The sequence below is a fragment of the Gadus macrocephalus genome, chromosome 7, assembly GCF_031168955.1.
Source record: "Gadus macrocephalus chromosome 7, ASM3116895v1".
Taxonomy (NCBI): Eukaryota; Metazoa; Chordata; class Actinopteri; order Gadiformes; family Gadidae; genus Gadus; species Gadus macrocephalus.
Genome location: NC_082388.1, coordinates 10,114,836 through 10,142,216, shown reverse-complemented (window position 1 = coordinate 10,142,216; position 27,381 = coordinate 10,114,836). Strand labels below are relative to the sequence as shown.

The 27,381-nt window shown below is 42.3% G+C and overlaps 2 protein-coding genes across 3 annotated transcripts; both read left to right on the top strand.

The window, feature by feature from the left end:
- Positions 1-2,619: 2,619 nt before the first annotated feature.
- Positions 2,620-9,016, top strand: cdx1b (caudal type homeobox 1 b). The gene is made up of 3 exons (XM_060056555.1): positions 2,620-3,343; positions 6,805-6,953; positions 7,792-9,016. The coding sequence occupies exons 1-3, from the start codon at positions 2,872-2,874 to the stop codon at positions 8,080-8,082; spliced, it is 912 nt and encodes a 303-aa protein (XP_059912538.1). The 5' UTR covers positions 2,620-2,871; the 3' UTR covers positions 8,083-9,016.
- Positions 9,017-22,841: 13,825 nt separating this feature from the next.
- On the top strand, positions 22,842-26,838 carry taf9 (TAF9 RNA polymerase II, TATA box binding protein (TBP)-associated factor). 2 transcript variants are annotated; one of them, XM_060056554.1, is made up of 7 exons: positions 22,842-22,954; positions 23,506-23,587; positions 23,738-23,874; positions 24,427-24,561; positions 24,826-24,907; positions 25,334-25,435; positions 25,826-26,838. In XM_060056554.1, the coding sequence occupies exons 1-7, from the start codon at positions 22,919-22,921 to the stop codon at positions 25,981-25,983; spliced, it is 732 nt and encodes a 243-aa protein (XP_059912537.1). In that variant the 5' UTR covers positions 22,842-22,918; the 3' UTR covers positions 25,984-26,838. The 2 variants fall into 2 exon arrangements, with proteins under 2 accessions (XP_059912537.1, XP_059912536.1); XM_060056553.1 differs by having other exon boundaries at positions 25,334-25,480.
- Positions 26,839-27,381: the final 543 nt, after the last annotated feature.

Below are 27,381 nucleotides of genomic sequence, written 5' to 3'. Positions count from 1 at the left end.
TTTTTGCAAAGTCCCATCATCTTACTGGCCTCTTGCTCGCGCTTTTCTTCCTCTCTGCGCTTTAATTCGTCACCGAATCTCTAGGCTTATGAATGTGTTATGTTATATGTATGTATGTATTAATATATATATATATATATATATATATATATATATATATATATATATATATATATATATATATATATATATATAGGCTATATATATATAATTTATCCCCGACGCTCAGGCCTAGGCCTATTGATATTATATGCCTATTATAAAACAGCATTCCCTTTTTGAACAACCAAGCTAAAAACGAAGAGCCCCAAATATAGTAAAACATAGCCTATTCAACAACGATAAAATAGGCCTATTTTGATGGTCAAATATAAATAAAAATGTAGAACGTAGTTATATTATATCATAGGCTAGGCCTAAAATATCCTAAAATATTCAATTATCATAAGCATCATCTTGATTATTACCGTAATAATCGTAAATACAATAGGCTAAGTTAATAACTACTTATACTAAGAAGGATAAGAGGAATATAAATAGCAATAATAATAATAATAATAATAAAAATAATAATATTGAATGCCATTTGGTGTCAAAATATGAAGATCATTCCTATTTTGATGATCATTAAAGTGGGGAGGCCTATTCAGGTGAATAGGTTACATGGTCGACAGATATCCTTTAAGAATTTTTTAAAGAACATTTCATAAACTAAACAACAAAGTTGTAGGCCTACTATCAAATATCGAAGAAGGAGTTCTTATAGGGCCAGAAATTGTTAACTTGGGGTCAAGGTTTTATTTGATAATTTGATTTTTCAGCTAAATTTTTTCCTCAAAGATTTCGAACCATATGAATCTAGTAACATAGCCTATCTAAAATAAAACATTAATATTACTGCGTACTTTACGTGATCAGGCTTTCGTTCCTTGTAGGAACGAAAATTGTAGGTCTTTATATGCTTTAGAAATTAAGCCAAATCAATAATGCCACGGTTTTAATAACATGGTTTGGTAACTCATCATACACAATTGCATGTTGTAAATTGACACTTGTGGCTGAGGCTGAATTATTAAACAACTTGGCAGAGAATGACAATAAATTCACCAAAATGCGATCCCATAATAACTTGAGAAGATTGTTTTTGTTGGCGTTTCAGGGTACAAAGATCATATGAATGAATTCTTCAAAGCAACTTGCAGGTGAATGGATACGTTTATTCTCCATGCAATGAGCCTGACGTTATTTTCAGACCTTCCCGATCGTGTGTTTCATTGGTCGGTAAAACTGTTCAACGGGACACATTGGACATTTCGATAACAATGTGGCTTATGCTGCAAAATGTATCGTAATGCTCGCTTAATGGCAGCCGCTGTAGGCCAATTAAACCCAAAACACGTCGCCAGGTGACCAATGGGAACCATCAATTGGAACCCAACACTTGTCTGTGAGCCCTCTTCTCCCCGACACGCTGTCGTCACAGGGCTGACCACCTGACCGGTGACTCGTGCCCCACTTGGAGCGGAGAACAGGAGCGACGATGTTAACGTGTTAGATGGAGGAGGGGCCGGGGGGGGGGAGAAGGAAGTCACCTTGGCGTCTGGGCCCTCCCCTCCTCCGCCTACAAGTCTCCTTCATATCAATCGGAGAGGAGGGCGGGAGAATGGGGACGGAGACACAGCTCGACGTTAACCTCTTGGTGCCCCCGGTTTATGACAACCCCCGAAGTACCTCAGGCCTCCTACTTCCTTCCCAGATATGGGAGCACCACATAAGCTTGCTCTGTTGTAATATGTAAACCGTCCTTGTGTGTGTGGTTGTGTGCGTGTGTGTGTGTGTGTGTGAGTGTGTCCGTGCGTGCTTATGTGTCTGTTAGTTAAAACCTCTTTAGAATTCCGTATGCCTGACATTAAACAGTGTGCCTATTTTCTTTCTATTCTTATTTTTCTTCTTTTCTTTCTAGTATTAGGCTACCGGCTTTATAATAACTCAAGTTAATGCATAACACTTTTAGACTGTAAATGCCAACTCTGTTCTGGCTGCGGTGGCGCGAAACCTCGACGTTAGTCTGTTTTGAACGTAATTTGTAAGATTTGCTCCCCCCAGCATGGGGCCTTTGATGGAAGCCTTTGAAATGCAGCCATGAGTCTCTCATGCAGATGATGTGAGATAGGGTGAGCCGAGAGGAATGAAGAGGCGATGTCTCAGACAGTGCTCTGTGACACGAGGGACGCGAGGTTCATTTTGGGTTTGCGATTTTTTTTAAGGCCTTGAGGCCTTGATGCCTTTATGTTCTAATATGAAATATGTTTAGAAGAAAAACAACATTCAAATGATACATGGGGTTATGCTGAGGTGTTTTAGAAAATAATATATATTTATATATATAAATGTAAGGACAAATAAATATAGGACAATATTATGAAATATATTATCAAATGTATTAGCATATAAGACAACGAGTTAATAAAGTAATAAATGAGTTGATGAATGGCCTACAGCGAGAGAGGGAGCAGAGAGGAAGGTGGAGCGGTGGAGCGAGGGACGAGGTGAGGGGCGGCCGGTGAGGCCATAAAACACGCCACGTGACCCCGACGCGCTCTTAACTGGCAGCTGAGGCGACGAACTGGAAGTCTCAATGGAATAGTACAGGTGGGACCTCGGTCCGGTGAAGACACACGAGGGTTGGTCCTACATGAAGGCAGAATACAGACAGAATATCCACCTCATTAACAACACACGCGCGCACACGAGCACACGCACGCAGACACACACACACCCACCCAGTGAGCGAGCGCTGAGAAGAGACGCGGGACACAAGTCTACAAGCTGGAGTCGCACTATGCACAGGGCGTCCCATCACCTGGAAAGATGTACGTTGGCTACTTGTTGGACAAGGACGCGGGGATGTACCACCACCAGAACCCCGTCTCCCGTGGACACCCCGGCCTCAACCTCAACCCGCAGAGCTTCGTCCCCGCCGCGCCGCACTACTCGGAGTTCACTGGATACCACCACCACGTCCCGGGGATCAACAACGACCCGCACTCGGCCCAGAACGGGGTCGGGGGTTGGAATCCGTCCTATCCTCCTCCTCCGCCGCGGGGGGACGAGTGGCCCTCGCACTACGGGCATCACGGGGCCCCCAATGCGACCCCGACGCCCAACTCCTCCACGGTGGGGCCCCCGCTTGGGTTCAGCCCTCCGGAGTTCCCAGGGCAGCCCGCGGCACTGCTGCCCGCCTCCATGAACCCGTCCTCCGGACAGCTGTCGCCCAACGCCCTGCAGAGGAGGAACCCGTACGACTGGATGCGACGGAACAGCGCGCCGCCCTCCACCTCAAGTAAGCGCCTATTAGACATTTGTCACCTGTGCGTAAAACACAGGTGACAAATGACAGGAGATGTTTTCTGCCTTTCGCTGATAGTAATTTTGAAAATCGTAGGCATTTTGACTACCCCAGCACCCCTCTCTAGAGAGACGGCTGTTGGGTCTTGTTAGTTCTATGTGAATGTAAATACATATTTAATTATTTGATTGATTTTTGTGTGCCTTGCCGTTAGACCTACTATAAATATGAAATACATATTTAGTAATTTCTTTGTATACGGTCCTTCATAGGATCTTGTCGGTTTGACAAGTGCATTTAGGCTAATGAAGCCTATGCACAACTCAACTCACAGACACACGGCGACAGTCAGACCATGGGATCATTAGTTGCAAAGTGTCCCAGATGCCTTTTAAATGCTTGTAACGTGTGCGTAAATAGTTTCCTATCGGTTTCAGTTCCCTGTACAGGTCTCCCCAGAAGGAGAATGGATTGATTGTGTAAATTAACCTTCCATCAAATATTCTTTGCCATAAAGTGCTCTTCATTCTTAGCTACTGGTTTACAGCGCCAGTTAAAACACGCATAAGAGGACGCTTATAATAAAACACTTTATTAGCAGAGCCCTACTGTTCGGGGAGGATTTTACCTTAACACTGATTATGGGCCTACTGAACAGTGGAATTATTTTATTCATAATCAACAATATATAAAGCCTATTAAATATGTGAGCCTAATGGTCTTCGGATGTAGAGACCATTAATAACGACTTATTATAGGCCTATGTGAATACAAATGTAATTATTTTGAGTCATTTTAGTGTGCCTTGTCGCTAGGCCATACCATAAATATAAAATAAATATTTATTCATTTCTTTGTATACATTCCTGATAGGATCTTGTCACATCATCTCCTGATGCTAGACTCCGCTCAGCTATAAGCAAACGCAGAATTCAGTGTTGTTTAAGGAGACTCGCTGGTCGTATATCCGCTCAGGCTGCAATGGTTCAGGCCTTTGAGATGTTATTCTGTTACCTTCCGTTGGAAACGTTTGAAACCTATAGATATATGAATATATCGAATGTCGATATAGCACGACAGCCAACACGAGGCCGCCACACACAAACACACGCACACGCACACGCACACACACACACACACACACACACACACACACACACACACACACACACACACACACACACACACACACACACACACACACACACAGACACAGACACAGACACTCCGCCTCTCTAACACATCCCGATGTATTTTCCATTGGAATCACGGGTAGGATCAAAGGTGCGGAGTCGTCTGAAGAGTTTCACTGCATGGTTTGATGCACTTGTTATGTAAATGGCCTATGTGGCCCCCACTGTTGAATGGGACTGCGGGCCCGTTGGGGATGTTTGCCATACGCCTTGTCGCTCTTTGTTTTCTCCTTGTCTCTAGGCGGAGAACACAAGATTGTTCCGATGTCTTTGATGTGTAAGGTGTCTCTTCTTTGCGCTTATCTTGTTTTTCTTCTTCGTTTAGTTTGCATCGACGTTAGTTTTTATTAAGTCATCATAATTCAAAAGGCGAGGCTAGCTAGTCCGACCGTAGGATAGGATCTAATTCAGGCTATTTCTCAAAATAGAGATAGAATTATTGCATTTCAATTCAAGGTAGGCTATATTTATCTGAAGACTTTTAACTTGAGTTCTTTTTTTGTAAATATGCCTGTTTACGATCCCTCGAACGTTGGAAATACTTAACTCTGATTTATGTCGAAAAATAATATTACAAAACAATTCTATTGATTAATAATAAATACATAATAGCATGTAAATTAAGGTAGAGGACGTTATAAAGGAACAAGGCAAGACAGACAATATCTATAATTTTCCCTAACCCTAAAAAAAAAAAAATAGGTTTCATTTAAGTGCCTCTCTCTCTCTCTCTCTCTCTCTCTCTCTCTCTCTCTCTCTCTCTCTCTCTCTCTCTCTCTCTCTCTCTCTCTCTCTCTCTCTCTCTCTCTCTCTCTCTCTCTCTCTCTCTCTCTCTCTCTCTCTCTCTCTCTCTCTCTCTCTCAGCATATAGACAGAGTGAAGTTCTAATGTGATTTACGGTCCTTCATTAGCAGTCTCGGTCCATCTCAGCCCATTATTTATTGAGCAGCCATGTCAATGTGTGTGTGTATATGTGTTTGTTTGTGTGTGTGTGTGTGTGTGTGTGTGTGTGTGTGTGTGTGTGTGTGTGTGTGTGCGACTGGCTAACTGTTATGTGGTTTTAGTTGAGAGTTTCAGCATCTGCCAAATGAAGCAGAAAAGCGAAAAAGAGGTTTGGACAGATGTCCTCTCAAACTAAAATGTTTGAGTTTTAATTCTGTTGATTCCCTCTGTGTTGACAGAGAGCGTTAAAGAGGCAGAGAGAGAAATGGCAGTTGGTTTTGCATTGTTTGTTTAAGTTTTTATGGAAGTGGACCCATGTAAGGATGAATTAATGGAATACATTATAGTAGTACATACATGCATACACAGAAACACAGACACACACACAGACACACATGCACATGCACAAACACACACACACATACAGTACATGCATACATACCTACATTCATGTTGCTTACAAACACACTTTTTACATACATACTTTGTCTTCTGTCCAGGACGTTACCGTCACCATATACTCTGTTTGGTTTTAATGTGTTAAGGGTCAACCCTGCCTCAAGAATTGAGCAGCCTAATGCTTGACCATTGGAGGACAAAATAAAGCAGAGAATGGAGAGAGAGAGAGAGAGAGAGAGAGAGAGGAGAGAGGGAGAGACAGACAGACTGACAGAGAAAGATAGAGAGAGAGAGAGAGAGAGAGAGAGAGAGAGAGAGAGAGAGAAAGAGAGGGAGAGAGAGAGACAGACAGACAGACAGACAGACAGACAGACAGACAGACTGCCAGAGAAAGATCGAGACAGAGGGAGAGAGAAATATACAGATATGTTGAGGGAGAGAATTCCTCTGTGTAATGCAAATTCCAACATGGCCAGCCTCCCATTTGAATAGTAAACCGCTCTAGACGGGCCGACGAGATATGCTCTGCTAGTGTTAGTACTAACGGGTGGAGGGACATTTTATGTGGATGGTTTATAACAAAATAAAACAGATACACTTCATAAACCTCCTCAGATTGATGGGAGAGTGATGGTTTGATTTGGCCTCTGGCCCCTGCGGTAGTTTCCCACTTCACTGAAAGAAAAAGCAGTTCCTATTCCAGTCTTCTATGCCGTCTATCTGCTCTGAAGAGAGCAATGACTGTTTAAACAGAAACCCAGACAGGTGGGGAAGGGCAGAAATTCACTAGTGTCGTCCAGGTCCTTCTCTCCCTCTCCCCCTCTCCCCCTTGTCCATCGGCCCGCCTTCCCACAACACTATTGTCCATGGTCCTGTACCTAACGTTTTTTTCTTGTCTTTTTTTACATGTGTCTGTTGTAGATGGCAAAACTCGGACCAAAGACAAGTACCGCGTCGTGTACACAGACCACCAGCGGCTGGAGCTGGAGAAGGAGTTCCACTACAGCCGCTACATCACCATCAGGAGGAAGGCCGAGCTCGCCACCGCACTCGGGCTATCAGAGAGACAGGTACGCACGCACGCTGTCTGTCCCAGGTCCCGGGTCAACATGAGCAACGAACTGGCTGAGCCACACTTATCTAGTGTTTCACAGGACGAGGCCTTTTGATTGACATGCAGTATGATTGACCAATCACAGACTGTTAGTGTTGTGCCACGTTAATGAACTATCAAACCCACCTTGAGGAAAGTCAAAATTGGTTGGAACAAAGACGATTTATTAATCTCTTAAATTGGATGAACAAAAGCGTCTCAGCATCGGCACTTTGTTGAATTTACATCCACCAACAGGATTTCAAGAATGGGACTTATGGTCGCACCGCAGCTACATATTCAACTCTGTGAGTGGAAATGCTGACAGCCGAGGAAAACCTTGTCTTGGGTTTCTCAGAGACGCTGCATGGCTTAACTTTCTGTATGCCTTAACTTTCTGCTGGTCTTAGACATTGAGAAGGAGACACATCGTGGTGGACGTAATGCAAATGAACGGAATAGGCTTGGCTCAGTCATCATTAACACAGTCAGAGAGACATGTCCCCACTACACTGCAGCACAATGTCCAAGGGAGGGGCAAATGGGTGGAACAGGCATCCAGGCAGGTCATTTGAGGCCACCACCCAAATTCATACTTTTTCTGTTTTTTCCAATTTTGCTATGATGAACCAACTATTCAGACCGTGCCATCTCTCTCTCCCATTCTCTCTCTCTCTCTCTCTCTCTCTCTCTCTCTCTCTCTCTCTCTCTCTCTCTCTCTCTCTCTCTCTCTCTCTCTCTCTCTCTCTCTCCCATTCTCTCTCTCTCTCTCTCTCTCTCTCTCTCTCTCTCTCTCTCGGGCCCTCTCTCTCCAGGTGAAGATCTGGTTCCAGAACCGGAGGGCCAAGGAGAGGAAGGTGAACAAAAAGAAACTCCAGCAGCCGGCCTCCTCCACCACCACGCCCAACCCGCCCCACATCACCCACGGCGACGCGCCCACGCTGCCGCACATCGTCCACAGTGAGGCGCCCGGCGCCGACGACAACAGAGGCGGGGGAGTCCTCCACAGCAGCAACAGCAACATCGCCATGGTGACGAGCAGCAGCGGGAGCAACGGGTTGATGTCGCCCTCCTCCATGCCCATGAACATCAAGGAGGAGTACTGAGGAAGAGGAGAAAGGGGACCACGATGAAGGATCGACAGAAACAGGGATACAGAGCAGGAAGAAGGGAATGAGCCAAAGGAGACGAGGAGGAGGAGGAAGAGGATTGGATGCAGAGGTACAGGAGCAGAGTGGAGGGAAGGACACAGGGATGCGATCGAGGAAGAGGAAGTATAGAGGAACGAGTGGACACACATTAGAGGTCACCTGGAACACACACACACACACACACACACACACACACTGCTGGACACCTGTAAATCATCTGTAAATTCCATAAATAAACTAGCATACCTGATATTTTCCTCCTGCAACCGCACACAACACTTTTGGAAATCATAATGCTTAACAGAAAGGCACTGGCAGCATTGCGTTGTCACTGTTTCCCACAATGCTTTAATTCTTAAATTTTGAACTGCTTGTTTCAAACTGTACTGAAGATGATGACGCTGCATGCAGATCACAGCCACCACCCTGCGCTGTGGTTGAGCTTGGTTTGGCGTTACAGAGTATCGCCGCCTACCTCTAGAAGACCCCCGACTGTCCACCAGCTTCAAGCGACCACTGTGTGGGTCGGCCATCGCCTAAGACTTCACCGCCAAGGCTTACTTGCCCTGCAGAACTAACTCAAACCGGACTTTCTGAATTTGGGGCGTCATGGCAGCATTTTTGGATACATTATGCTCTGTGGACAGGGCTATTACGTGAATGGGATATTATTTAAAATCGTATCCATACTCAGGTTGTACATGTTTTAATTGTGTATGCTTCTGGCAAATTCCCCAGTAGTCCCCAACCCCCCCCCCCCCCCCCCCCCCCCCCTCCTCTTGAGCTGTTTTGCCGATGGTAATCTTTTGTAAATGGATTTGATTGCACACATGAAATTTTAATAAGTGTATATTTTCAATATAATTTGTATTAAAAAAGTTTTATTGTACAGATAACTAGCAAGTATATTTATTTGTGACTGTGAGGTGGATTCAATCTGCTGTTCACGAAGAACAACCAACCCACCGAGAAACCTTGTTTCTTTATTTATTTTTTCTGTGACAATGAAAAAACAAAAGCTATGGAAATGAAGTGCTAGATAAATAAAAACATAGAACATGTGTAGAAAAAAAACAAGATATATGTAAGCAATAAAAAGAGAAACAAAGATAGAAAGGAGAAGCACAAACTAACATACATGCACAAGCGCATTCATACACGTACGCACAAACTGACACGCGCACACACACACACACACACACACACACACACACACACACACACACACACACACACACACACACACACACACACACACACACACACACACACACACACACACACACACACACACACACTTGCGTGCAATGAGTTAAGGTGTGGTGTCCAAAGGGTAAAGAGAAACACTGGACAAACAGAATAGAGGATCCTACTATCTACTACACACACCAATTTTGTGTTTGAGCTTGTGTGTGTTTGGTGCGTCTGTATGTGTGCGTATAAAGCAGCAGCAGTGCAGATATATTTTCATACATTTAAACATTGACACTGTGTGAGTCCCGAGGGCTTCAGCGGAGCTTCTCACATCCCAGCGTAGCGTTTAATCTACAGGCCGGAGCGGATAAGGAGCCTACAGGTTGTCACGGACCACCGGTGTTGTTGTCTTTCTCTTTCCTTTTCTCGCTTGCCCACAATCAGCCTCTGGCTTTTCTCGAAGGTAAACACAAGGTAATGAGCCTGGGCATTGGTAGGGTTTCACCGCGCACCTCCACCCCCGCTTCTCAACCGCCATAAAGTTTATTGGGCCTGGATGTTGTAAAGATGGTTGCACCACGGAGACACAGATATGTGTGTGAAGGAGGAGCTCAGGGAGGACAGTTTGGGGGACAGAGGAGGTGCTGAAGGTCAAAACTCTGAAAGACACTCTTTTGGGCTTAAAAAAACGGATAAGAAGTGAAACATATGACAGTTGATTAATTTATGATAAACGGAGGTAGTCTACAGAGTATACGTGTCCAAGCGTTCCTTTGTAACAATGGAGGTACCGTGACGTGACGTCCCAAATCGGTGGCTTGTTCACCGTTCTGACCACCGGCCGAGACAAAAACAAAAATTCATAACCTGGTCTTATGATGTTGGTCACATATGTGTGTCTCTGGGCTGGCTATGAACACGCATCCAGCACACAGATAGAGGCACTACAGAAGTCGACAGGTCTGAAGGTTGGCGGGGCAGACGGCCATTACATAGCACAGCCAGAATGGATTAACCTCAGCGGAAAAACAGACAACAAAATGGCTGCCAGTCGATTCTCGAGATAGGGTATCTTTGATATCATACCGGCCTGAAATGCAGTTGATCAACATGTCGCTAAAGCTATAGCTCAATGAGCAATCGGGTAGAATTTTTATTTATTATCTATCCCAACATTTGCTTGCGCCTGCATTCCATCTTTGAAATGGAATTTCGATAGCTAATCAAATTATGTTAAAATCATCTCTGTCCACATCCCAATAATTAGAGCAAATAGATGAAAAGGCCACAAACCAAGCAAATAACTCTCGCCTGCGTCCATAAACTAATTGGTCCCGTCGGAGCTTGTTCAGACTTATACAACCGGCTGTTTATGGGCCAGTTTTACCATAAACTTTCATTTACAATATACTTACTGCAGCCTAATACCCCCTTGTATTGGTTACATTGATTGTGAATAAACAGTAGTGTTGTAAAGTGGTAGTGTTAGAACGGTAGCACGCTGTAAAGAACAGATAATCCTAAATGGATAATGGGAGACTCAAGGTATTTCAGTGGAATCCCATATGTCATAGACACAACATGAGCCTGACTGAATATTCATTAGATTCTGTGCTTAAGTAGGAAATTATCTTCTTATTCAACGAAATTAATTTCATGTTAAATATGTTGTATTGAACAAAAATTGTAATCCAATTTGCGGACGTCATTTTTTAATCAAGCAAATTTGCATTGAATGTATTTCATCAAAGTATGTTGATGTGATATTTTGAATCATTAATGACGATATTTGTTATTATTGATTTAATTATTGTAGTTGCCAGACAGATGTATGCCATCATAACTCAGTAAATTATTTGTATTCCATATAAACATAATCAATGTCAACACTTCTGAAAGGTAATTACGGTGTAAAAGAGAGCATTTTATGAACAGTGTGATTGCCTTCTATCAGTCAGACACTGATTATAGTCATTGTTATTGTCTATAATTACAAGTGGTCATATAGCAGGATTCAGGCCCATTAGCCTACATCCGAAAGAGACCATAATGTAAACACACACACACAAAAACCTACAGACACACACACACACACAAACGAATCAAGCTTACTACTATATAACATGAATAAAAACATATACATACACAAAATATATTTATATATATGTTATATAATTCATATATAACATAAATATAAACATTAAAAAATAAATAAAGGTATCAATTCATTTTGTATAAATAAAATACAAAGAAATATATGTGTGTGTGTGTGTGTGTGTGCATGTGTGTGTTACGTTCAGAACAAGTGTATGTATGGAGGTGTGTGTGTGTATTTGCTAGCAACGGTATTGTTTGTATCTGCATGTGTACTTGTTTGTATACGTGTGTGTGTGTGTTTTTACGTGTGTGTGTGTGTGTGGGTCTCTGTCTGTATGTATGTATGCGTGTATGTGTGTGTGACTTGTGTGTGTGTTTGTCTGTGTGTGTGTGTGTGTATGTGTGAATGAATGTGTGTGTTTGTGTGTGTGTGAGTGTGTGTTCATGTGTGTGTGTGTGTGTTTGTGTGTGTGTCTGTGATTGTGTACACTGTGAACCAATTGCTAAAGAGGTCATATAAGCCAGGGTGAAACACATTGACCCGCAGCTAGGACAAATCCCCGTGGCACTTCTGACTGACTCACCTTTCCCCCCGTCGGCAATTAACCTTCAGCCTGTTGATAATCACTGCAGATTTCAACACGCTCTTACGGAACTCGGATTACACTCCAAGTTCATGCATTGCAAATGGAGATGAGACGATGAAGGATTAACAAGTTTACCCTAACCCTTATATGCTGCTATGAGGGAATCACACTCAGGAGACTCACAACACATTCAATGCTGATTAATCCAATGTGAGTTTTTATAACGGTGGAGACTAGAGTGGAAGCCTTCCTTTGACGGTTGTCAGCACAAACCAACGGCAAGGATAAGAAGTGCAAGGGTCAAAAGCTCGCCGGTATCATCACATTCCCGTTAACGGCAGAGGCAACCGGAAATGAGAAAGGTCAAGACGATTTTTCCTGCGATCCAGAGTCAGCATTAATATGAAAGCCAGGTGACTCACTGGGTGTATTCCAAAGGAATCAAAGCTAGCAGGTCCAATAGCGGAATACTTCAGGTGAAAGTTTCGAAACCAACCCGTTAAAATAGCAGACACACATAATACCTATAAATGAAGCCTATGTAAAACTATAGGGTGAACTATAGGCATATGATTTGATGGTCTCAGACTTAGTTGGTGAATGAGAGAGCACCTATTGGGAACTGTCATATTTAAATCAGGTGCCACCAGGTTGATGTTGATTGTTTCCGTTTCTGCAGCTGGCAAATTAATACTGTTATTCTTTCTTTGGTGCCTAAATGTTAGATTTTCATCTTTCAAAATGTATAATATGATAAAAGTCTATTCATTATGTCTGTGTCGTGCATACGTACTGTCTAACTTTATAGTGTGCCCTCACAGTGTTTGTAGTCCCATTTGTAATCTATCTTTTTAAAATCCAATATTTGATAAATGCTTATTTTGAATTGAGGATAATCAGCGCTTATGATGCAATATATATTGAATGAATCGGGTGCGTATGTTTAGTGGCCTGTAGCTGGATGGGGGGATACTGGCTCACCGGCAGACCGGCTGGGCAGGACAGAGAGACAGCACAAGGTGAGAAGAAGGGAGGCAGAATCTCCCCAACAGATGGGGTTGAGAAGGACACAATCTTCCCTTTATCATTGTATTCTGAAAGGGCCAGTTGATATGACAAGCATCCATTTAAGTGGTTCAATACTACCATTGTGTGTTAGATATTTAATTTCAAACATCGTGCAAATGTACGATAAAATAGAGAATCCTTCATATGTGAGATGGAGTGGATAAAGGATGGTGTGATGGGGACACACGTCTCTCTTTCAGTTCTTTCTTCACTCTTCCTACTATCGTCTCTGGTCGCTCCCCCCTCCCTCTGTCTCTTGGTGTCAAAGTTCACGCCCTATTCACAGAGGTGACGGGCCACACTTCACACATGTACTGGTCGGGGTCAGCCACCACGTCAAGCACTCACATCTACATTATTCTGGATAGGGAATTCTGTGGATCTAAAGGGCTCTTTATGGTTCCACGCCGGTGCAACGCAAGGGGGTTCACGAATCCGTTAAGTCCTTGCAGGACCCTCCTTGCGTCCACCGCAAGGGCCTGACGTGCGCCTCCCAAAAATTGTAACCTTGCGTCGAGGCCACAAGGGCTGTGATGGTCCGCAAACTACATCATTTCCGGCAACACGCTTTGTAAGTAAAAAATCATAGGCAAAACATGTAACTTTTGCATTAATAGCTGTAACTTTTTTTTTTTAATCGCTAGTAATCTGTAAAAAGTGGGGACGTTTTGTATTCGGTCACCACAGACTTTGAATGTAATGACCAGAATGGACGACGACCAACTAGCCGCTTATCTTCTGTTTTTACTTTGTTTGTTTGAGTCGTATTCAGCTTTCAAGTGGCTAGAATCCATACCATACCATAATCAAAACATCTTGTAGCCGACCAATTGTAAAGTAATAGCATGCACAGACAAAGACCAACTGTTTGTTCTCTCTCTCCCACGGACATGCATAGCCACACGTAAACCCGACGCAGAACCATGAAGGTTCACGACTACGTCGAAGCGACTGCGTGGTCATTGCGTTGCGTGAATGTGGAACCATAATCAGCCCTTCAATCTTACAAATTGAATCATTTTTAGATTCTCAATATAATCATTAAATATATAATAATATAACATAATATAAGATGAAGATGTTTACGTTTATATATTTATACATATACACACGTAAATATATACATGTATATATTTATACAGATATAAATATGTATATTTGTACAGATATAAATATATATATATTTATATATTAGTATATATATTAATATATGCCTAGTTTATATAAATATTATATTCCAAATATTTATATAATATAAATATATATAGAGAAATATGATGCCTAAGATTGTATATATATACTATAAATATAATTTTTATATCTAAAGTATACCTATAATGATTTTATTGACGGTATATGTATAATATAATCATGAGTATATGTATATATATATATATAGGCTTATCTATAAAAAAATGGAAAACTCCAAATCACCAAATACCCAAATCATCTTGGAGTCCTTCATAAAAAAAAGGTCTCCCAATAAAAGCATAAATAAACGAAATTAAAACAAGAATAAAATGGTGTGAACAATGTAATTGTTGCATAAAGTGTGTAGCTTCTTCTCATGGTGGGTCAGGTTGTTTGCTGGTGTTATGAAATCGGTATCTGACAGAGAGCCCATTGGGAAACTAACTCTCTGGAATACATAGCATTTGCTATGTATTCCAGAGAGTTAGTGTTTGTTCAAAAGTTGTTTGAACAAACACGTGATGTATCCGCCTGAAAGGGAGACATATTTACAGTCTGTTATCTAATGTTACTGGTAAATTAGCACATGCTCAGCCTTCAGGGCGGCTCAGTGAAGAATTGGGTCTTCATGATCATGCATGGTTTTGCATGGCTTCTGAAATACTTTTTTGGAAAGGTTCACAGAAATATCTTCTGAAGACCATGTTGGGATAGTGTCTGCATTTAATTGTGATGTCTCACTGCCACACACCCAAACACACACAAACACACACAAAGTGGGCATGAGTGTGTGTGCATATTATCCAAACAGACAAATTATGACCTGGGCCAAGACAACAGAGGTAACTCGCACACACACACACACACACACACACACACACACACACACACACACACACACACACACACACACACACACACACACACACACACACACACACACACACACACACACACACACACACACACAACCATGGAGCTGCTGTCCATCATGTCCTATTAAAACACCATCTTTCATGAGTTGTGAAGAGAGATTAGGGGCTCTCTAACTATTACTAGACAAACGTACGAAGACGTGATAACACGACCGCAGTTAAGACTCTAATGGGACTGCAAATATGAGCTTGGAGCCTGAATGGCTCACCCGATAATAGAGGGAGCAGGGATGGGCTGCGGATGATGCCACCAAACATGCATGTGCGTTTGTGTGAATGTGTGAGTGTGTGTGTGTGTGTATTTGTGTGTGTTTACACATCGGTGTCTTGGCCTCCAGCCATGGACAGTGGGCAGTAGGCAGCTTCCCAGCAGCCCACGCAGGTTCCGGGACGGTGGACATCAACCATGGAAACTAACGACGCACACACACACACACACACACACACACACACACACACACACACACACACACACACACACACACACACACACACACACACACACACACACACACACACACACACACACACACACACACACACACACACACACACACACATTCAGACGTAGCCATGCATACACCCATAAACATACAAATCAAGGAAAGCATAATTGCACTCTACACAAACTACATTCTACAAATTATTTGTAGTCTATTATTGAGTTATTGTCGAAGAGATATAACCCAATAAAGTTACCGTCTTATACCTGCAACAATTAGGTAATCTTAATTCCTGCTGGATAATTTCTTTTAAAAAAAACACACATAGGCTGACACACGCATACCAGGGCATATTCAGTTTGACTGCGGCCAGGTGTGAATCCTGACGCCAAGTTTTAAATACAGTACTTGTAAACAGAATATTTAAACACTCCCTACTCCTGGCTTTGACTGCATGCTAATGACTACATTGAAATTCCCAGCCCTTCTGTTGTCCCTACAGTCTCCCACTTCTAATGATATGGACAATCTGCAGTAGTGGCCCGGGCTCTGGGATAAAAGTCATTTCACTTTATTGTCACGTCAGTCGGTCAATTATTTCATATTTAGTTCCACACACACACACACACACACACACACACACACACACACACACACACACACACACACACACACACACACACACACACACACACACACACACACACACACACACACACACACACACACATTTTGATCGGCCATATGTAATCAATGCAAGATCCATGTATGGCTCCGGATCCATAGCATTCTGACCCCTGCTAATAGTTCGTGTTAGGACCTCATTTTACCTAGTCAGAAATGGGACTTGTTCACAAGCACACACACACACACACACACACACACACACACACACACACACACACACACACACACACACACACACACACACACACACACACACACACACACACACACACACACACACACACACACACACACACTGGTTGTTCAGAGGGGATTTGGGTCACTCAGAATGTGTTTTCTATTCCAGAATTAAACAAAACCTTCTCAAACAACAGAAATTAACTTTCCTCCATTTTATGAATATCATTGCCCAACAATGCTCTAAAAATTGTTGTGATGACTTAAAGCATGATTGAACTCCCCGCCTAGACAAGTCTGGAGATATGGGTTTGAACCCCAGTGTCTGCAGTCGACCTACCCTGAGCAAGATGCCTAACCGCAATATATCCAGGTCAAATCCACCGGAAGTGGCTCAGCATAAACCATTAAACCACATTCACATGGCGATATTAAATAGCACACTGGCTGTAGTAGGCCTAATATCGTCTTAATAATTGACTGTAGGCTGACCTGACTGGGGATGTCATAGGGTGGTGAAGGGTGCTTTATTGGGTGTTGTGGTTTTCCGAGGACAGCAAAGAGAGATGAACTAGCAAGCAAGAAGAGAACAAGCCGCGGGTTTTACAAGAGAGATCAGAGCGTACTGAGAAGAGGTGGCATGTCATAAATGTTAATCATTTTAAGAACGCACTCGTACCTTGTCGATTGTCTAACCCGGAAAGGCACGTAGCCTACACAGGGATACCTACCCTCACAAACTCACCATGTGTGGATGTATGGGTGTGTGTCTGTGTGTGCGTTCTTGTGTCCGTCTGTATTTATATGCTGTACGTGTGTGTGTGTGTGTGTGTGTGTGTGTGTGTGTGTGTGTGTGTGTGTGTGTGTGTGTGTGTGTGTGTGTGAAACTGAGATACAAATAACGAGAAAGATAGTATTTCTACAAAGCTGTGTTAATAACGGAGCCAGAGTTTAACATTTGTTAAACTTTTGTTAAACTCTTAACAGAGTTTAACATTTGTTAAACTCTGTAAAACGTTTGTTAAACTCTGCTGTGTTGAAGCTGTGTTAATAACGGAGCCAGAGTTTAACATTTGTTCAATCATGGAAGTCCTGTTGATATCAAGCATCAGGCCGTGGCCAAGGTATCAACATGAACGCCTACAGTCATGACATCATGAAATCACATTGTTTGTTTGCTCGATTGATATTCAATTCTCAGTAGGAGTGACCGTGGGTTTGTGCGTTTCATTCAGTCCATATGCTTGCCTCTTTCAACGCACCTCCACGTTCACACCAACATATTCCCACAAAGCCACAATCTGAAAGTCCCTGCCTTTGAATTAAATGATTTACTGTTTCACTATAGCTGACGCAATAGTGAAATTAGTCGTTCAACATTTGCAAAGGGAAACTATAGGCCACGTTGTACTCCTCATGATGTATCCATTATAGCCTCCTTTATATAATATGTATACAGGGGTTCATATTTACTTTAGTTTTTCCCGCGACCCGTGACAAGGAGGCCTTTCTCTTTACAGTGTGGGGAGAGAGAGCTTGTCCTCCATTGTGATGTTCCTGTGTGACTTCCCCAGGCCGTGGGTTCTCTATGAGGCAAACATCAAAGCACTTCCCCTGTCACCGCGCCTCTGCAGGACCGAGACAGAGAGCGGGAGACAGAGGGCCAGAAAGAGGGAGAGGGAGTGTGAGGGAAAGAAAAAGACAGGGAAATAATAATAATAATAATTAGTAATGATGAATAATGAATAATTTATAATAATGCAATATGAATAATAATAACAGTTATAACACTGACAAAAACAACAATAATTATTAATACTATCATAACATTGTTATTATGTTTGCATTATGTAATAAATGTCCTGTATATTCAGATTAGTAAAGTTGATGATTTTAAATGATCAGAGAATGGGAAAAAGAAGTGTGACGATATGTGAAAATAAAGGCAGAAAGGAAGAAGACAGAGCCTCGACGATTGGCCGTAATGAAGAGACATTGAGAAGAAATAAGAGATCTTAGAAAACAAACAAATTCAGCTGGTAAGAATGCATTTATATGCATATCAAGGGTGTATATTAACAAAGAAATGTCTTTGAAAATATTGGTCAACTGTAAACTGGCAGTTGTTATATTTCAGGGCCTTGTTTGCTTAGTGTATGAGTAATTAACTGCATGTGTCATTTATGATCCATGAGAATATTCCTTATCAGTTCATGTATGGACAGTCGCTGCTAATAAAACGTCTGTGTTTTGTAACTTCGATGCAAAGAATTTTTTGAGTTTGAGTATTACTAACAGAGAACACAAACACACACACATACGAACACTTGTACACAAACAAACGCACGCACGCACACACACACATACACACACAATGTTGATTGTGATCTTGAACTGACCCAAACTTTATGACTTCGACTGATGTATGTAGCTTTGCATATCCTAGAAGGATGTATGCATATTATTTTGTCAATTTCTTTTGTCATTTCTGGTAATACCTATTTTTTCACACACACACACACACACACACACACACACACACACACACACACACACACACACACACACACACACACACACACACACACACACACACACACACAATAAAACAGAATCCCAGGTACTTGATCCCGCTGCCATGGAGCACCTATGATTCATTAACTTAACACCGAGTTTGACACATATACCATATCCCCCCACATGTAAAACTGAGCAGGGAGGCAAGCCTGTAGCCCTCCATAGCATGACAGGACAGTGACCAGTTTGATGTCAACTAACGCTGAGACGCTTAAAGCAATTAGACTACTTGAGATTACTTTTGTACCCACCAACACCAATATATTTGTGTTTCCCTCCTTTCATCTCCCCCTCTCTCTCTCTCTCCCTCTCTCTCTCTCTTTTGCCGATCCAACCCTTGCTTCAAAATAAATGTTCTTAGCGGTATAAATATTATGGATCAGAGTGGGATAAGAGAGGACTACGTCTATCGCTGGTTTTTATTCTCTGAACAAATTTGAAAGTGAACGAGTGTGTTCGTAAGTGCGTTCGTAACTTAGATATGACTGCCACCTGCAGGCGTTTTGCATGTACGTAGATAAAATTACAAACATTTCAGATTTTCTCAAATAAGCGACAAAATTACAAATTGTTTGAAGCGCTTGAAAAATAGTAAACGACTTTTTTTCTTTCCTTTTCTTTGTTTCTTTTTCGTCGGTCCAATAACACGGGCCACATCCATAATTTAACCCAATCGTTAAATCAATCATAAATCCATCAATACAAAAATCAGCATACACATTCTGTGCATTGCTGATATGCATGGTGTGGTGTGTCCATATGAAAAGTTGTTGGGAGCATAAAACAATCAGTGAACAGGTGGTTGTATAAATGTGGTGGTCGAATACATTTCATAAGAGGGTTGCATTATGGATGTCAGTAATGGCGACAGTAGCCTAATGTGTACAAGCTTGTGAAATATAATGTAGCGCCGGGGCTATGTTCGTTGTGTTGTTTATACCACTGCTATTTGTTGCTGATGTGTTCCCTTTAAAAAGGTTTGAGAGTCCAACCGTGGGGAGGACAGTTAGGATTGTGGTTAGTCAAGGTCAGGTTCTTGGGGTAAGTCTTGGTGTAGGCTCTTGTAGCGATACAATAAAGTCACTGAAAGAATACCACGCCTCTGCTTTTGACATTCGCAACAAAATGGTTTGAGCGGAAAATGTCTTGTAGGGTTCATATTGGTAAAATGGTGAAACAGTATGCAGCTGTCATAAATTATGGGGGGGTTCTTGATTGCAATACTAGGCTAAACTGAAATGGCAGGCTGTAGTTATTCCTGCCAATGTTTTTGCACTGGAATTGGCAGTGAAGTAAGGCCTGGGAGGTTTTAGACAGCACTGGTAAGCGAATGGGCAGAGAAAGCTAAGTTAAAAGACTTACACAGAGGAGTAGGGGTGATTTGGCCTCCGGTACGCAGGTGGAAATGTGGAGGTGGGTCCGCCAGTGCGGTAGATAAGGGCTGATTATGGTCCACGTTCACGCAACGCAATGAGCAAGCAGACGCTTCGACGCAGTCGTGAACCTATGCGTCCGCTTTTTGACGTATCCATGTGTTTTTCCGGGTCGTATTACAAAGGCGATCTGATTGGCCGACGGATCCGTCGCTACCTGAAAAGTTGAACATTTCTCAACTTTTTGGCTGTCTCAATTCAGGGGACGATGCGGTCTATGAAGGTGGGGCCTTCGTAGACCGTCAAGGCCGGACCGAAGGCCGAAAGAACGTTTTTAAATGAGACGGTCTGGTCTACGGAGCATTTGCGTAACCCTTTACCTTGCGTCACCTAGCAACCCTGACAAATGCGGTTCAACCGGACGGCAGAGGAGAAATATGGAGCCGTTATACAATAATTATATAAAATATAAAGTTAATTAGTTTAACGTTATATGGCTCGTGTTAATGTCATTGAATTCTGTAAATAAAGTTACAAATTTAAAATAGTCCCAACTTTATTTTAATATAAAAAAAAGTTTTTACATATGCTCCGTGCAAAGTCAATGGAATCCGTCGACGGACGTATGTAGTGTGAACAAAGGGGTTATGGATCTGCGTCGGGTTTCAGCTTTCAGGGCACTACGTGCGTCCGTCGACGGATGACCGAGGGCGTGTCTGAAGTATAGGGGACTAGTCTTTGTACGACGTCGTAGACGGACGGAGGTAGTGTGAACAAGCCCTCACGCCTTGTTCAGACTACCTCTGTCCGTCGACGGATCTCATTGACTTTGCATGGGGCGCTCGTGAAATGCATTGTGGGTCCGTCCGAGTCAAAAAGTTGAGAAATGTTCAACTTTTCAGGCAGCGACGGATCCATCGGCCAATCAGACTGCGTCATGCAAATACACGCAAGGACACTGTCCAATGAAATCGCCTTTGCAATACAACCCGGAAAAACACATGGATACGTCAAAAAGCCCCCATCCGTCGACGGACGCATGTAGTGTGAACAAGGCTTGTAGTGTGACTTTGCATGGGGCGCTCGCGAAATGCATTGTGGGGAATGCCATCGCGGTTATGTCATGGACCTATTAAATAAAGGACAGCGGATCAAAAAATGGCGCTCATTCATTTCTATGAAAACTGCTCAATGTCGCAGGGCAACATCAAGGAGAGATTTGCGTCCGGATGATGGGAAATGCGTGGAGTGTATTTGGTCGGCTTAGCTCAGGAGGTAGAGCAGTTGTCTTGTAACCGAAAGGTTGTTAGTTCGATCCCCAGCTGCCTGAGTGTTGATGTGTCCCTGAGCAAGACACTTAACCCTAATTGCTCCTGACGAGCTGGCTGTCGCCTTGCATGGTTGACTCTGCCATCGGTGTGTCAATATGTGTATTAAGTTACCGATGTAAGTCGCTTTGGATAAAAGCGTCTCCCTAATTGTAATAATGGGAGCCAGCCACGCCCTAGTGCATGACGTGCGGGATGCAGAAATATTCTCGTTGTCTAGCATTGTTAGCATTTTAGCATCATAAGAAAGAGGTCTGTCTACACATCCCTCAGTGACAAAAAATCAACACAGTGCCTAAAAACCATCAACGTCATTCATGTTAAGCAAAAGGAAAAACCTCGGACACGAGAAGTTAACGTAGCAGGGCACTGAGCCCTCTCGGATGCCCGGCCTAAACATTTGTTTCACTACGACTCCTTTCAGCTGCCCACCCCTCCTTCTCCTGCAAAAAGTAAATAAATAAAAAGGCTAATCAAACGCTTGAGGTGGCGTTTTGAAAAGAGAAAACTTAAATTTTATTAGAACATGGTATAAAGATAATAATGAGCCTTTGATTGATATCCAGACATTTTTTTCGTAGACACATTCCTGTTCCCTGTTGAACGGAGATATCTACTTCTGGTCCCCTTGAATCGAGGGACCCGTCCACAGCCCACTTAAACAAGGAGGGTCCGCAAAGAACGTAATAGGTCCGTAACCCCCTTGCGTTGCGTGAACGTGGGACCATAATCAGTCCTTTAGCGGCCCCCTTTTCTCTCTACTCACTTTTCTTCTATGTACCCGTAGGGGGCGCTGTAACAGTAGGGGCGGTAAGGGGCGCTGTACCAGTAGAGGCGGTAGGGGGTGCTGTACTAGTAAGGGTGGTAGGGGCGGTACAGGGCTCTGTACCAGTTGGGGGCGGTAGGGGGCGCTAAACCATTAGGGCTGTAGGGGGCGTTGTACCAGTAGATGCGGCAGGGGGCGCTGTGTACCAGTAGAAGGCGGTAGGGGGGGCTGTACCAGTAGATGCGGTAGGGGGCGCTGTACCAGTAGAAGGCGGTAGGGGGCGCTGTACCAGTAGAAGGTGGTAGGGGGCGCTGTGTCTGTTTCAACTTTTTTAGACGAAGAAAAATTGGAGGCGCAAAACAAGGAAAATGGCTTCCCCTAAAACGCTTCCCAAAGATGCACAGGTCTTTATTACTATAGAGTATTTATATAATCATGTTAATGAGTAGTTATATTAAATATTTGTTGTAAATGTGTGTACGATCAGCCATATAAATTATCCTATCTGTTGGTGACTTATCTCAGCTCTGTTCTCACTGGTCCTGCTAGCTCCGGTGTTAGCATTAGCTGTTAGCCTTTTTGCAGGATCTCTGGCATTAGTTCAGTCTTGATTTGTCATGTTGTTGTTTCTGTTTCCGGAGCTTAAATCCTTACTGGCGGGCTCTCGGATAAATATGCTTTCGAGATGGAGTATCTGCTCTCTGGAAGATTATTTTGTTATCCAAACGTTGAAAGGGACAGTCGCGTTGTCGGTTCAATGGGGCATAATATGATCCTTTACAATGTTAAGGATCATGTTAATATTATCCTTTAAAATGTATAGTATCATATTAATATGATCCTTAACTTTGAAAAGCATCATATTAGTATGATCCTTTACAAAGGCTCTACATGACATGGACTTAATGTGTGTTTATTACCGTTGTTCTTATGAGTCCATTTACTTTCTTGTCAGGTGATGATACAAATACTCAAAGATATGGGAATAACAGAGTACGAGCCCAGAGTCATCAACCAAATGTTGGAGTTTACATACAGTAAGTCAGTCATACGACATCTGGTATCATAATCATCCACAGAGAGATGATTATTCATGATCCAGATTGGAAGGAATACACACACTGTTTGGAAAATGCATTTAGTTTGTCTTCCAAGTTCTGCTCAAACTAATATACATTGTCTCATAGGATATGTAACCACCATTATTGAGGATGCTAAAATCTATGCTACGCACGCCAAGAAATCTACCGTAGACGCAGAGGACATTAAGCTGGCCATCCAGTGTCGCATGGACCAGTCGTTCACCTCGCCGCCGCCCAGAGACGTAAGTCTTCATCTTCTTCGGATAGATTAGTCGGACTAAAGCAGGGTATCTCACACATAAACACCAACAATTGCAATTTAATTGAATACATAAATAATATGTAACTAATATGTATATACACACACATTTAAGGCAGGATAGGCTAGTGGTTAGGATGTTTGACTGGAGGCCTAACTCCTACCTGCTCATTTGTAACGTATGAATACACTAAATCACGCTATGTTACTTTGTATGAAAGCCTAATAAATGACTATGATGATACTGAATTGTAAATTGTTTAATATTCATTCAGATTATTCCTATTTCCATAATATACTGATAATATTGTGATATGATCACTGTTTTGATTGTTTGTTTGTTTTGTTTTGTCTTGTTTTTGTTTTATTTCTTTCTTATTAATTATGTTTATTTATTTATTTTTTCCACAATGTCTTGTTTTTTTTAAACGATTTATGATGACTATATGCTCTGTAAGGTGACCTTGGGTGTCTTGAAAGGCGCCTCTAAATTAAATGTATTATTATTAATATGCCTTTTATTTCTTGTCGTCAGTTTCTTCTTGAGGTTGCCAGGCAGAAGAATGGGACGCCTCTTCCTCTGATCAAGCCGTACACCGGCCCCCGGCTGCCCCCCGACCGCTACTGCCTCACCGCCCCCAACTACAGACTCAAGTCCATCCAGAAAAAGGTACATGACAATACACTGAGGCTATCGCTGATCCAGGGGCTCTTGCCAAGTTAAACTGCTTTGTTTTTATCACCACATAAGTTGTTACTATTTATATGTGCTTTTGGAGGGTAATATAAAAACATGTCTCATTCTGAACTGAAATAGCTCTAATTGACAATGACGCACACAAACACAATTCAGTTTGACAGCATGAAGCAAATTTTCAAAATGTTGACGTTGTTTTCTAAAAAGTGTTGCAATGGCCACTTGGTTCCCCACTAGGTTTCATCGTCGGGGGGAAGGATAACAGTACCGCGCCTCAGTGTTGGATCGGTGTCCAGCAGGCCCAGCACACCAACCCTGGGTGAGACATACACACACACAACACGCATCAATTGTCTAGCACACACAATGTCATATCCGACCAGAGTAAGCTGTTTTAAAGCTAAAATGTGATGCCCAGGGTGATTACGGAGATGTCAATGATGCGGCGGACTGGATATCTGCCAAGATTTCAAGCTCTTTCTATAATAATTTTGCAGGGATGTCACATTTTATGCACCATCTCTGATTTGATTATAGAGAAACAAATAATAAAGGCCAGTAGACAGTAGAATACAATCATTACATATTTATTTTATTTACTATTTCTGATTACATTTCAACGTCGCTTACGGCAAACTTTTTGTGACAATTATTTACGGTATGCAATAATCATGCCTTCATGTACAGCTGGTTAATTTTGGTGTGTTGTCTGTAAACGGTCCATCTTTACCCATCATGTCTCCAGGCACCCCCTCTGTCACCCCCAAGGTCGCGACCCCTTTGTCCTTGTCTGGCCAGCGCTTCACTGTTCAGATCCCCAATTCTCAGACTGCCGTGTCCAAAACAGGTACCACCAAGCCTAGTCAGTTTGTGTTCTCAACCCGCAATCAAGGTAATAACACTAATAATGAGCACTTGAGTGTATGAGTGCAATGTATAGGATAAACTGGACAGGATAGATTAAGTGATTATGGAACCCAGAACCAAACATATCTAACATCCGCCTGATTCTTATGGGCTCAGATCTAATTGAATGCATATTAAACTGCACTTGGTTGAACAGCCAAACATGCTAAATATCTGGATTTTAAATGGTCAATATCTACAAAGTGCATAAAAAAAAAAAAAAGATGTAGTTGTGTCATGTCTTTTTACAATACATTCTATTCATCGTTATATTTCACAGAGATGAGCGTGGTAGCAGTATTTCATATTTTCCATCTTTCCCCGACACCAGTTACGCCTTCCACTCCCACGGTGCAGAACGTCCTGATCAACCCGTCTCTGATTGGCTCAAAGAACATCCTCATCACCACCAAGATGGTGTCGCAGAGCTCCGCCGGCGAGTCGCTGAAGAGGAAGCACGAGGACGACGACGACTACGACAACCTATGACCTTGAGGTCACGCGGCCGGGTCGTTTCCACAGGAGTTTGTTTTAGTTTTTTTCCATCCTTTAAGTCAAACCTCGATGTGACGTGGTGGCATTCAAGGACGTTGTTATCCTGTTCTATATAAGAATTAAAAAGAGTCAGCTGCTGGACGATGATTACTTCATAATATGCGTGTGTTTTCAATCTTGTATAAAGATCATTTGTCATTATTACAGCTGCACGGGTTGAACAATTAAATACCCCCTTGAGTGCAGTACAGTTTCCCTGAGCTGCTACATTGTAGCTGTTGAATGCCTGGCTCAATGGCATAACAAAAGACGAGTGGAACGAGGCTACAGCCCTCAATCTGTTCAGACTTCTCCCTGTCAGAAATGTAGATGTTTAAAAATGCATGGTTAGATTATGATTAACTGTCTGTGAAGGAAACCTTTTTTGTGAATATATTTTGTTAGTTACAGCAATAATACTTGACAACATTCAGCGCTGTATGCATAATATGGTGCTTTATATATAGCTACCCATCTCCACATGAAAACATTGCTTTTGTCATGGGTCTTGGGCTTTTTCAGTAGTGTGCAAGAGTTTGCAACACTTAACAAGAGGTGGTCATGTAACATAAATAGCAGACCAGAGCTTTATTGCCAACATGTATTTATTTGAACAGGCCTTTCTTTCCTCCCCTGAGACACATCAACCTAGAGAGTGAACAAATAGATATGCTGTAAATACAGAAAGAGCCCTCATTCTGAGCCTACTCTTCCACCGCTTAGTGTAAATTGTGTCTAAACCCTAGTTTCCTCTTGTTTGCCACTAACTTTTGTATGAGTAAGAAAATTAAAATAATTGGATACAACTCACACGTTTCTGAATTTGTACGGGTTGCAGGAAGGTTTTAATGGGACTGCTCTTTATCATAGTGATCATAGTGGCTTGGGCCACTATAGCCACTATGATCATTGCTTTCATCACTGATCATAACAAGACTCAAATAAACCATATGGCTGTAAATAGCTTCTTTGGGCAGAGTTGTGTATGATTTAAACAGTTCTCCTTTGACCATGGCCACTGGGGGGGGGGGGGGGATTTAATTTAATTGCCAAGAAGGGTTTTACACCAACCAGGAATTTGGCTTGGTGAATAAGGTGCATACATTAAAACAATAACAAATGAACAAACAGTGATAAGCAGGGACATAAGTGATCAATTAAAAATAGGATAAAATGGAATAAAATGAAAACTAACGTAAAAGATACTTATAAATGTATAAGAATTTACAAATTGGTGATGGGTATGAGTGCCAGAGTCAGTGGGGGTGGTGGTCCTGGGACCTGTTAAGGAACCCAACTGAAGAGTACACAAGTACATACATGAGTATTACATTCATTGATCTCGGAAAGTTG